Source organism: Galeopterus variegatus, unplaced genomic scaffold (assembly GCF_000696425.1).
Source record: "Galeopterus variegatus unplaced genomic scaffold, G_variegatus-3.0.2 Scaffold1248, whole genome shotgun sequence".
Taxonomy (NCBI): Eukaryota; Metazoa; Chordata; class Mammalia; order Dermoptera; family Cynocephalidae; genus Galeopterus; species Galeopterus variegatus.
Genome location: NW_007727359.1, coordinates 135,140 through 147,938, shown reverse-complemented (window position 1 = coordinate 147,938; position 12,799 = coordinate 135,140). Strand labels below are relative to the sequence as shown.

The following is a 12,799-nucleotide window of genomic DNA, read 5'->3' as shown; positions in this document are numbered from 1 at the left end:
AAAATGTAACATTTTGTTCTGTTACTTGAATTGGGCGAGCGTTTTGACTGTAAACTTTCTAGAAGGCTCAGTATAAGTGGAAACATAATTAGTTACCAAATTATTAGTGTTTGTACAATTAAACAGAGATTCTCAGAAACAGTGCTAGGTGGACTGGGGCAGGGATGGCTTATGGAGTGGGGGGTTCAGATGTCAAGTGCAGAGGAAGTGTTTTAGTCCGTTTGAGCTGCTATAACAGAATACCATAGTCTGGTTGATTTATAAACAACAAAAACTTATTTCTCATAGTGTTGGAGGCCGAAGTCCAAGATCAAGGGGCTAGCAGATTTGGTGTCTGGTGAGGGCCCAATGCATCGATGGACGTCTCCCTGTGTCCTCACATGGTGGAAAGGGCTAGGGATCTTTCTGGGGAGAAGGCTCAGTATAAGTGGAAACATAATTAGTTACCAAATTATTAGTGTTTGTACAATTAAAAAGAGATTCTCAGAAACAGTGCTAGGTGGACTGGGGCAGGGATGGCTTATGGAGTGGGGGGTTCAGATGTCAAGTGCAGAGGAAGTGTTTTAGTCCGTTTGAGCTGCTATAACAGAATACCATAGTCTGGTTGATTTATAAACAACAAAAACTTATTTCTCATAGTTTTGGAGGCCGAAGTCCAAGATCAAGGGGCTAGCAGATTTGGTGTCTGGTGAGGGCCCAATGCATCAATGGACATCTCCCTGTGTCCTCACATGGTGGAAAGGGCTAGGGATCTTTCTGGGGACTCTTTTATAAGGGCATGGAACCTAATCATGAGGGCTCCACCCTCGTGGTCTAATCACCTTCCACAGGCCCCATCTGCAAATACCATCACATTGAGGATTAAGTTTCAACATATGAATTTGTGGGAAGACACAGACGTTCTCTCAATAACACTAAATAATCTTTAAATTCTACTGCGAACTGTTTAATGGGGATAATTAGGACAAAGAGGGTAGATAATAATTATATTAATAATAATAGTTAATTTTATTTCATACTTTCTAAATGCCAGGTACTGATGTAGTATTTCATATATCCTGGCTCATTTAATTTTTATGACCACCCTAACAGGTGAGTGCTATTATCTCTAGTTAACTGGTAAGGTAATAGAGAAATATTAATCAAGTTGTCCAAGGCTACTTAATAGTTGAGGTAGAGTGAGGGCGGGAACACTTGAAATCATGCTCTAGAGCTTGGGATCATAACCAATACCCTTTTCCTGTGTTATAAACCATGCATTTTCTTTGGATGAAATGCTTGCATGTGTTGTAAGGCTCTGGTCATTTGGTTGTCATCCATTTGTTCAGTACATATAATGGGGAGACCAAAATGCCCATTTTTTTTCCATATTATAACTGGCATTTCTGAGCAACTTAACCCCTAGTACTATCTGCTATAGCCTTTACCTAAGGCAAGAGCATTAGGTGCAAAGTCATCAGCCTCGCCACCCATATTATAACTGGCATTTCTGAGCAACTTAACCCCTAGTACTATCTGCTATAGCCTTTACTAAGGCAAGAGCATTAGGTGCAAAGTCATCAGCCTCGCCAGCCTTGGTCTATTACACTGTTGCTTTGCACTCCTGCCAGACTTGAGACTGGATCCTGGGCTCCCAGCCCTGGGGGCTCCACAGAGGACCCTCAGAACCCTGGTTCAGGGCTGGAGAAGGAGTGATCAGGAGGATCTCCTGGTCCCACCACAGCAGCCAGAGTCATTCCGGGCATTGTACATATTGAAGTGTCTCATAAGATTTCATGAAGAATGTTTGCTGGCGATAAAGCCACATCATACCTATAACCAGAGGCAAGTTAATTGATCCAGGTCACTCAGCTAATCGAGGAACAGTATATTTTAACTCTTTATATCTTCCATCATTCCCACTATAGTAACTAACTCCAAACAGAAAGCTATTAAATGCTTTTTAATGGACTAATTATTCATTTTTAATTGTTAACAATGACTGAATCTAAATATAAACAAAAACAGCTCTGAGGGACAAATTAGATGTGTAAAAAAGGTATTTTCATCTGTGGCTCACAATTTGATCCAATAATTAATTTATTAGGTTCTTGAGCAGGTGGTCCAAATGGAGCTGATGGTTTTTTGTCAGTAACCATTCTCAGAAATGGGGACATAATGACAGACATGGTTGTAATGGAGGGACAGAGATAGGGTCTTCTAAAAGTTTTTATTAGGAAATAATCCATTAAGCAGTCATGTTATAAAAATTAAAGCAAGACACATAAAAGTGGAAGTTCTTCCAATTACCCTCACCTAATCCTGTGTCCTTTCTTTTCAGTACCAGTCTCCATCTCAAAGTTACGTGTGTATTCTGCTGACCTCTTTCAAGGCATTTATGAACATACATATGTGCTTATAGAAATGCATAAGTGAATCATTTTTATATGCCCACTTCAGTGTAAAAAAATGCAAATGTGACTAGAAAACAATCCATGCTTATATTTTCATTTATGTAATATATAGCAGAAACAAAATAAAACCATCAGACTGTGGAGAAGTGGGGAAGTAAATTGGAATGATTATTCAAAGTTTTTGTAACATTGAACAAATTAGCCACATTTTTTCATGTTGTCTAAACACTCATTAACATAATTTTTAAAGCTAAAAAAGATTCAGAGAAGGATATTCAGGATTATTTATTTCTCATTTCACTGAATACAAAGCTTAATGGAAGTTATCAGTACATGTGGCTAAGCATTCAATAAGAAATATGCATTATATGCAGGTGTTAATATCAAGCCTTGTACGTGGCAAATATATAACTGTATAATCAAAAACATCCAATTATTATTAACCAAAACACATTGAGACCACCTGGGGCATATTTCGTATAAATATTTCTTCTGCTTTGAATTGTAATTATCTTGAATTCTCTACAGAGCATTAGAGAAAGTTTTTTTTTTGTAAATTACTTTAAATATTATTAATGAAGAGCTTTGTGAATTACATTTATTTTATGAAAAAATGTATTTTATTTATAGTTAATTTTATATGAGAAAGGAGCATAAGTACAGCATTTTAAAAAATGTTTCTGTTACATAATTATTGTATAACAGCAGATTTTTAGGAGGGTACACTATTGTGCTTCAGATGTTAGGTTATTACAGGTGATACTAGAATTAGAAATTACAAAATGAATGTCACAAGGTAAGATATCACATTATACTCATAAATGTCTTAACATTTAAATACTTAATTTCTCTTTCCTTGTTCTTCCTAATGTAAAAATAAAAACTAAATTTTTATTTTGATGGAGTAATCTCATTTTCCTTTAGTGATGAAAATGTCTAAAATGCAACCTCATTCTTCCTTGTTTTTTTTAATCTAAATCTTTTTTATTCATATTAATTTTTAAAAAATAGTGAGTTTTGTTTTAAGGAAAATTTTACCTTTTCTCCCAGTCAGCAATTTACATCTAAATTTCAAGACTTGGAGTATTTTATGTATAAATTAAAATTTAAGAGATTCATTTCATACAGTTTAACCTATGATGATCCATTTTTTTACAGCTATCTATGAGCAATCATGTGAAGCCTACAAGTACAGAGGAAATACTTCAGGATTTTACTATATAGATTCAGATGGAAGTGGTCCCCTGGGGCCATTTCTTCAATACTGCAATATGACTGGTGAGTTAATCAACTTTCGTTTAATAGTTAAATTTGCATGAATGCTTTAAATATATGAAATTGAAATGATATAAGTAGAAAGATGACCTAATTTGCAACTTGATTAAAATGCGTATTATTCAGTAGAAGAACTGAACATACATCTTAAAAAAATAAAGTGGCAGTAATTTAAAATGTTGTCGTTTTCTATGCATGTGGTGTCTGTGTAGAATATCTGATAATAAATGTTTCCTATTATGTTCCTAAACAAAAAGGATGGACTTTATTACTCTGAAAAGATTGACAAACTTAAAAGCTTTGACAAATGCGAGTATTTAATTTTTAAATGTTTGTAAACATGAAATTTACTTATTCTTGAATTCTTTACTTACATAAATTTCCATACGAATTAATATTCACGGAAAATATGTTTGATTAAATTTAACATCCTTAATGATAACATTAAAAAACTCAATACATTACAAATAGAAGGAAATTTTCTTAATTTGATAGAGTATTCACTAACAAACCTATGGCATATATCACAGTCTTTGGTAAAATATCGAAAGTCCTGTTGTCAGCATTCACACTACTCTGTTCCACTGCATTGGCAATATTAGCCAGTGCAATCAAGCATGAGAAATACATGAAATATGTAAGTATTGGAAAGGAACAACAAAGGTTTTTAGATGACCTGGTTATGTATTAGGAATATTCTAAGCAATCTACAGATAAACTATTAAAATTTAAGATTATCACTGGATATCAGATTCATATAAAAATTTTGTTTCTGTATACCAGCAATAAGCAATTAGAAAATGACCTTTAATGTTTTCAATAGCATCAAAAATCTCTAACATACGTTAGTAAATCTAATGAAAAATGTGCAAGGCTTCTACACAGATAAGTATAAAGTGTTCTTTAGATAAGTTAAAATTCTAAATAAATGGAGGAATATAAAATTTTCATTGATTAGAAGACTTAATATTGTAGGGCTGGCCCATGGCTCACTTGGGAGAGCTTGGTGCTGACAACACCAAGTCAAGGGTTAAGATCCCCTTACTGGTCATCTTCTAAAAAGAGAGAGAGAGAGAGAGAGAGAGAGAGAGAGAGAAAAGGAAGACTCAATATTGTATAATGTCAGTTATTCCTAACTAGATATTGAATCAGTGCAACCTAAATTAATATTCCAGCAGGGTGTTTGTAGTTTGGTTGGTTGATTATTTTGGTAAAAACAGGCAAGCTGATTCTAAAATTTATGAGCAAATGTGAAGGAACATGAAAAACCAAATCAATTTTGAAGGAAAAAGTTGAAAAACTCAACTCTATCGTATATAAAGACATTATAATAATAGGCTAAGTAAAATAGTATATGGTTGGCACCAAGATAAACAAATAGACTAATGAAACAAAATAGAGAATCTAGAAACAGACTCACTCATATATGGATTATGGATTTGTTGCAAAGGTGACATTGATGTGCAGTGATGGAAGAAAAGATAGTCTTTTCAACCAGTTGTGCTGGGGGAAATTGTGCAAATAAATCAAAAAAAGAATATTGATCTCTTCCTCATCAAAAATGAATTCTAGATGAACTGTGCTGTCCAGTAAGGTAGCCACTAGCAATAAGTACCTATTTACATTCTAATTTAATTAAAACTAATTATAAAATTAAATAAATTTGAAAGCATTTTAAAACTTCAAATTTAAATTTAAACAATTCAATTAAAAAAGATTAAATTAAATATGGAGTTTCTCAATCTCCCTGGCCATATTTTAACTGCTCAGTAGCCTCTTGGCTAGTAGGAAATGTATTGATCATCACAGGCATAGAACCTTTCCCTCATTACAGAAAGATATATTACACAGTGCTGTGTAGGAAAGTCAAAGTTTTATGGAGCAAAACAGAAGAAAAAAAGCAATATTAAGTTGAGGCAGGGTGTGTTGCAGAGAAGGATTTGCTACTTCAAAGTGGGCAATGAGTATCTGGAGAAAAAAACCTTTCTTTCCATGTGTGTTCCAAAATCATCAACAAATCCAGGGTAGCTGGAGTACAGCAACTAAGTGGGAAATAGTAAGAGAGGAGAGAGTCAAGGGGGTGGGCAGAGAGGGAAGAGTCAAGGGTTTCTACAACAATGTTGTTAGGTCTTTGGTTTTTACTCCGAATGAGGTGAAAAGACATTGGAGAGTTCTATGCAATGGTAGGTGCAATCTGACTTCCATTAGCAGGCTCACAATTGCTCCTGGGCTGGGAAATGCCTATATATATAATGGGTGTTAGAGACCTGTTAGCAAACCATTCCAAGTAATGCAAGAATACAGGAAAGAGTTCATAATGGAGGCTTCTTTCCCAGGATAATAGCAATATCGAGGGGCAAGGAGGTTAGATTTGCTCATTGAATACTTACGAGGTGTGAAAAAACAAAAGTAGCCAAAAATAGTACCAGCGTTTAGGGTTTGGGCAACTGGAATATTTGCATTGCTGTTATTTGAGATGTGATCAGAAAAGGTTTGAGGGGAAAGATCAGAAGCTCAGTTTTACACATTTTGAGTCTGACATGACTGTTACACACTCAAATGAGATACTGGGGAGACAATTGAATATGGAAACAACAGTTGCTTTATACTAATGTGTAATTCTAAAAACTGTGGGTTGGTGGAAAAATCTGGACCACTGATTTTTTGGGGAAAAATTAATGTAGAATGTTCCTTTAGGGATTTTTCACATAATACAACTTGGTAGCTTCCATTTGGTTTTTTTGTTTGTTTTTTATTTTTAATTATAAAAGCAATATATATTTATTTTTATTATTTATTTATAACTTTTTTACTGTGGTATTTATTTTTTTGCAATGTACTGATTATACATATTTGTGGGGCATGGAGTTGAATTTCAATACATGTATACAATGTATGATGATCAAGTCGGGGTAATTAGCATATTCATCATCATGAAAGGTAATCATTTCTTTGTGATGAGGACATTCCATTTGTTTTCACAACCATTGAGGACTCTATCCCATATATCAAAGCAACCTAAAACAAATGATGGTTCCCACATGATTGTCTCCTTAATGAAGCTCCCAGTTTGTCCATAGAGATTCCTAGACAGTGGTAGTAAATGAGGCCTGTGGGAATCTTTTGACCTGTGTGGGTCACTGCTATAGGATTGCCAATCACACCCACCAGATAGAACTTAAAGGGAAGGCTTTTTACTTCGTAAGACATCAACCGGGAGACAGAGGGTAAATTCCTAGCCACCTCCCCAATTGACTGAGGGCTGTAATTTATAGAGGTAAATGTGTTGGGGAGACAGGATGTCTTCAAGTGTGATGGACAGCTGCTTCCTGCTTTGAGAGCTGTATCAGGTGAGACAGGACACTTGCTTTCCATACAGTCTTAATCATTAAGAGCTAGTTATAAAGGGAAAACAAATTTAGTTCTATAGTGTATACACGAGTGTTGAGGGTTTTCTACATTTACAACAGCATCCCAGAAGGTACTGATTGAGTGACTGAGGTGGGGCAATGGAACTATTATCTTAAATGATCTTTCCAAATGACTATTATGTGTACCCAGGTTTGGGAATTGCTGTTTTAGACTTATGGTTCTCAAACTTTAGTATGCATAGACTGCTCTATTAGTGAGAATTAAACATAATAATTGTAAAAAAAAAACTTCGCAGAGATAAAAAGGAAAACTTTGCAAATGTAAGATATGAATTCAAGTGTCAAAATGTATATATTTTTATTTTTCAGTTTGTATCGGTTAGATTGTGAGATTTAACAATCTACCACTGCAAACCTGTGAATTCTATGTTCCCAGAAATGGATCCTGAGCTATTAATATGTACATGTTATATGAAGTGTTGATTCTGAAAATTAGGTATCTCTCTAACTTGGTAAATATCTCTAGTCTTTGAAGATTTAAGAAACACACACACAAAGTCGATTCTCATTATTTTCAGTAGTCATGTTCTATAATGTAACCACAAACACTGGGTTAGAAAATACTGAACCACTGCTTCTGGGGCAAATACATTAGATTAGGTTCCTGTCAGCCTCTAGCCACAACATTCTCATCAACAGATCAATACATAATCTTGTTTGCTGTGTGTTTCAGATTAAAAACACCTTATTTAATACATATTGTTGATTCATTAACATTGAACTCTTACCTGAATGGAGCTTATATAACACATGTGTTTTCTCCATAAGGCACATGAAAGCCTTCTGGGCTTAGGTACACTAGACAACACTTTCGAACTATGCTAGGGGGCCATTTTAAACAGCAAAATGATCAACCAAAGGCACACGAATGTGAAAAATATGACACTAAATAGGCCACAAATTGGGCATTTATCTACAATATGGGAGCTAAAACAAGGAGACATCCCCATGTTCAACTTTAACTGGGTACATGTATATCAGGCAACCCAAATTTCTGCTGTTCTGTGCATGTTCACAAATGACTGCAGAAGCATTGAAGTTACAAATAAATTCTAGCAAGTAGGCAAATTCACAAATAATGAGGATCTGCAAGTAATGAGGGTTGACTATCCATCTATATCTTATTTTTATTAAGGATAATAATTCAACAATTTATAGGCCATATATATTTTTTTATTATCTAAATGATAATGAAATTATAGATTTCATTTTATTAAACCAAAATTTATATCTTCATATTTAACAAATTAGTGCTCCTTATTGTAGAAGATACATGTTTGATAAATACATTCTTTAAAAAAAAAGTTGTAGTCACCTAAGTCTCACAACTCTAAGAGATCTGAAGTGTCTGTGTGTGTATGAATATATGTATATGTATATACAGAGAGAGAGACAAAGAGAGACAGAAGCAGAGAGAGAGAGGAGAAAGAGAGAGAGAGAGCATGCGTGCACACGCACGAATTCCATGTTCTGTGAACTAGGATTATGAGATGAGGTCAAATGGGTTGTAGAACTCAAAGGAAGAAAAAAACCACAAAAACCAGACTGGAGTAACTGGAGGCATGTAGAGGTTAAAGGCACTTTATCAAGATTATCAGAAAGTTCTGTGGAGGGGGGGGGGAATACCAAGAACTATGTTAAGGGAAACAAAATAGCCAGTTGGAAAAATAAGTTCCATTGATGTACAGTTGAATTAGGCACCTATAATTAACCATAATTTACTGCATGTTATCAAATGACTAGAAGAAAGGGGATTGAGTGTCCTCAACACAAAGAATGAGTATGTTTTTAATGATGTATATACTAATTATCCTGACTTGGCCAACATTGTACACAGGTATTGATATTCAATTCTGTGCCCCACAGATATATATATAATCAATTATATTCTAATAAAAAATGAATAAATACAAACCAGCTGCCATATTATCCCTCAAAATAGATTATCAAAGAGTATTGATGAAAAAGAGAGCATTCAGAAAATTAAAACCACATGAAAAACAAGATGTTAACAGCAGAGTCACAGATAACCAGAGACATCTAAGTGTTTCCAAAAGCCCCAGCATATTGAAACATATTTTTAAAAAAGGTGACAACCCCAAAGTATAACAACCGCAGTGAGAAGTACTTGTTACAGCTTGAACTCTTATTGATCTGGTTTTGCAGATGAGGAAACCAAGACTCAGGGAGGTTAAGTGTAGCAGGCTGAAGAATATTGGTAGGGATAGGTCAAGAACTAACACCTTGGTCTCTTTCTTTCCACTAGACTTTCCACTAGAGAGGGCTACCTTCTATCAATGTATCTTTGCTTAAAGCCAATAGCGTATCTTTTAGTTATACAAATCAGGTGTAATAATTGTGGAAACGAGAAAATGCTGAATCAGTAACTTGCAAATGTGTAACATAAAAAAAAATCCAGTTACTGTTATGGTCTAGAATTAGTGTCAAACAAATGCATCCATATGTATTAAAATACCTCTGAGCCTTACAAGCTAAAATATACAAACAAAAACCCCTCAATTTTGAATGGAAAAGTTTCTAAACCATGTTAAAGACTGAAGTTTTTTTTAGAACATAGTATTCTAAATATAAAAATAGTTAGTCGGGATGAGATGAACCCCAGTGGCTGACCCTATTGAGATGTATAAGGGCTGTTTTCTTCTACACTAAATGTATTGCTTTTTCTATAATGAAATAGTTTTATGTTTGAGAAGTTTCTCATTACCAAACATGGCATTGTAAGGACGATTATTTCGGAGGGGAGAAATTGAAGAGACCTAGAACGGTGGCTTTCCAACTTTTGTGAAAATGAAAACTCTGTGGACTAAACGCATGCCTTCTCGCTGCACCATCACCTAGACTCCTGGGCTTAGTTTCCCTGACTTAGTAAGTTTACAAATTGAGACCTTGGTCTCTGCATTAACAAGCACCCCATGTGATTCTCAGGTTGGGGCTCCTGAGACCATTCAAAAGGAAGACTGGAGAGCATAATAGGAGTTATAATAGCTTAATTACTAATACTTAAGCGATTTTGGTAGTAAAGGCCTTCTTAATAGCTATGAGGGTTAATATTTGTCATTATTCCAGTGCAGCCTTGTTTACATTAAGTTTTGCTTTAGAGTGCTAGCTGTTCTCCACTTGCATCTCCCCTGCTTTTCTTAACACGGCACCTTCTACCTGCTTTTACAGTCTTTATCGTGTCTGTCACCCTCAGCTGTTAAGCATGAAGCAGCACAAGCTGTGCAACTGTGTTGCTTAAACAGCATGTTTTTTCTCTACGCTGTTATCACACTAAAAAATAAGAGCCAGCCGAAGGTAAATCAAGTTCTTAATTACTCACTTTCTTTATTTACAATTCATATTATTAGAAATCTCCTCAGGGAGAGACACTGGTAGACCCAAACTACCACTCAATTTTTAAACTTCATAGATTTTTCTGCATATTTCAGCCATCTCTTCTTACTTGTTTCCCCATGTCTCTTTACCCTATATCTCTCATTGCATTTAGTAAAGGATTATTTAAAAAAAAAATAAAGTTCATGACTCTCCTCAGATATAAAAGCTAAAAAACACACATTTTTAAAGATTTTGTTCAATACATCCTTAATGAGGAAATTGATAAGATGTTACAACCAATTAAAAGTAGAATCCAAAAACGGACACACCTATACTTCAGGAATATTGAAATGAATGTGCAAATGGAGGCAGGTCTGGTTTCTTTGGCAGTGAAAGAGAGAAGTCAGTAGAATCTCTACAGGTAGGAGTTGCATGTCTATAGATAAGAATTGCTTGTTGTAAGGAAGCAATGCCATTCTTTCTAAGCAAAAGAAAAAAAAAAAAAGAAAAATCCTGGCCACCTAGGTTAAAGGATAATTAACAGTAATTATGTCTTGATGTCTTGGAATTTGGAGATCATGAATTGCTCTGGAAATATTTAATGGCTATCTTCCCCAGATGCATTTGCCTGCTTTCTAAAAGAAACAAAAACCTAAGGAATTGTACCTTCTCTTCTCAGAGAAGGTTTGTTACATTCCAGAGCCCAAGTCCCTCTCTCCCTCTGTGGAGGGAGGAGGAAAAGATGTGCCAACCACCCTCTGTAAACTCCAAGCCTCATAATTTTGGGGTTCGTCTCTTCTGGTGAAACTTCAGCATGCACAGGCACATCTGGCACTCACTGCATCAGCCCATGGGAAATTGGGGTGTGAGGAATCCATGTTGCTAAGTTTCTCCCTGAGTAAATGGTCCCTGATCGAGAAGTTCCCTGGGTCTGTTAGTATAGACAGACAGACAGATAGATAGATATAATCTGTACATGGGACAAGATAACTTGTTAACTTGCGAGTAGGGTAACATCTCAGACCCTTCACAGTTTAAGACTTAACATTATTTTGTAATCCTATCAGTTATCTGCAATTTACAGAATTATAAAACAGCTCAAAGGCAATGAAGGTTTCAGAGCCACTGTAGAACCAGAATCAGATAACCTGAAAGGTTGTTCTCTAATCTAGACAATGCATTATTTTTATTTATTTGTTTATTTACTTATTCCCTCATTTTTTCAACAAATGTCTTCTTTTGCCTGTTGCGCCGAGCCCCTGTGCCATGCACCGGAGAGACTGTGGTTAGCATATCAGAAACCATCACTGCTCTGATAGTGGTTATGAATGAGTCCTGTAGGATTCCCCCTTCACTGTCAGCCAAAATGTGAGAGGCTGACTTAGTCAGGGAATCCCGTACCAGTGTGGGTCTGAGTGCTCACTGCTGTAGGATTGCCAATCACACCTGCAAGACAGAACTTAAAAGATTTATTTTGGAAGATGTCGACTGGGAGACAGAGGGCAAAGTCCCAACTGCCTCCCAGATCAACTGAGGGCTGGGGTTTGTGTAGGTAAATGTATCAGGCAAAACAGGATGCTTTGAGAGATGTATACAGGATGTAGGATGGCTTCAAGTGTGATGGACAGCTGCTTCCTGCTTTGAGAGACGTATGAGATGGGACAGGATGGGGTGAGATGGGATTCTACTTTTGATACGATCTTAGTTAATCATTAAGAGCTAGCTATAAAGGGAAAACAAAGTTCTATAGTATATACATAGTGTGTGTGTGTGTCTACTTTTGATACGATCTTAGTTAATCATTAAGAGCTAGCTATAAAGGGAAAACAAAGTTAGTTCTATAGTATATACATAGTGTGTGTGTGGGGGGGGGTTCTACGTTTACAGTAGAACTTACTACGAGTGAGAAAGACCAATAAAATAAATCACAAAATATTGAATTACACATTGTGATAAAGTATATGTATTTTATGGTTGTTATTTCTAAACAGCTGTTTGTGGAAACCTCAGATAACACAGTCATGTCTGAACAGTAAAGAGGCTCTAGGTTGAGATTAGTGAAGCCCGTGAGACTTGGAACCCAGCTGCTGGAGAACCCATTTTCATTGCTCAAAATCTATTGTGATGATTTCATTGTATTTGCTTCTGGAAATCTAGATGGTCTGATAAGCTTGGCATCTGTTTAATTTTATACCGTGTAGTACTTTTTATTAGAAAATAAAATCACTTACAAGAACTATCGTAATGCTGAAATATTTTAAACTTTCAAAAGGAAACATTTTACCTGCCCTTTAAGGGTTGCTAAGCACAGTGGCCTTTAACCTCTTACATCACTTTAAAAATCCTTTAGAATCATGTGTTAAT

General features: G+C 35.5%; 1 protein-coding gene across 1 annotated transcript in view; it reads left to right on the top strand.

Annotated features, from left to right (window-relative positions):
• Positions 1-12,799, top strand: part of CNTNAP4 (contactin associated protein-like 4) — a 276,072-nt gene that overhangs the window by 181,024 nt on the left and 82,249 nt on the right. Inside the window, exon 12 of the mRNA XM_008575870.1 lies at positions 3,552-3,671. Coding sequence (XP_008574092.1) covers positions 3,552-3,671 — 120 coding nt within the window. The remainder of the gene's footprint in view (positions 1-3,551; positions 3,672-12,799) is intronic.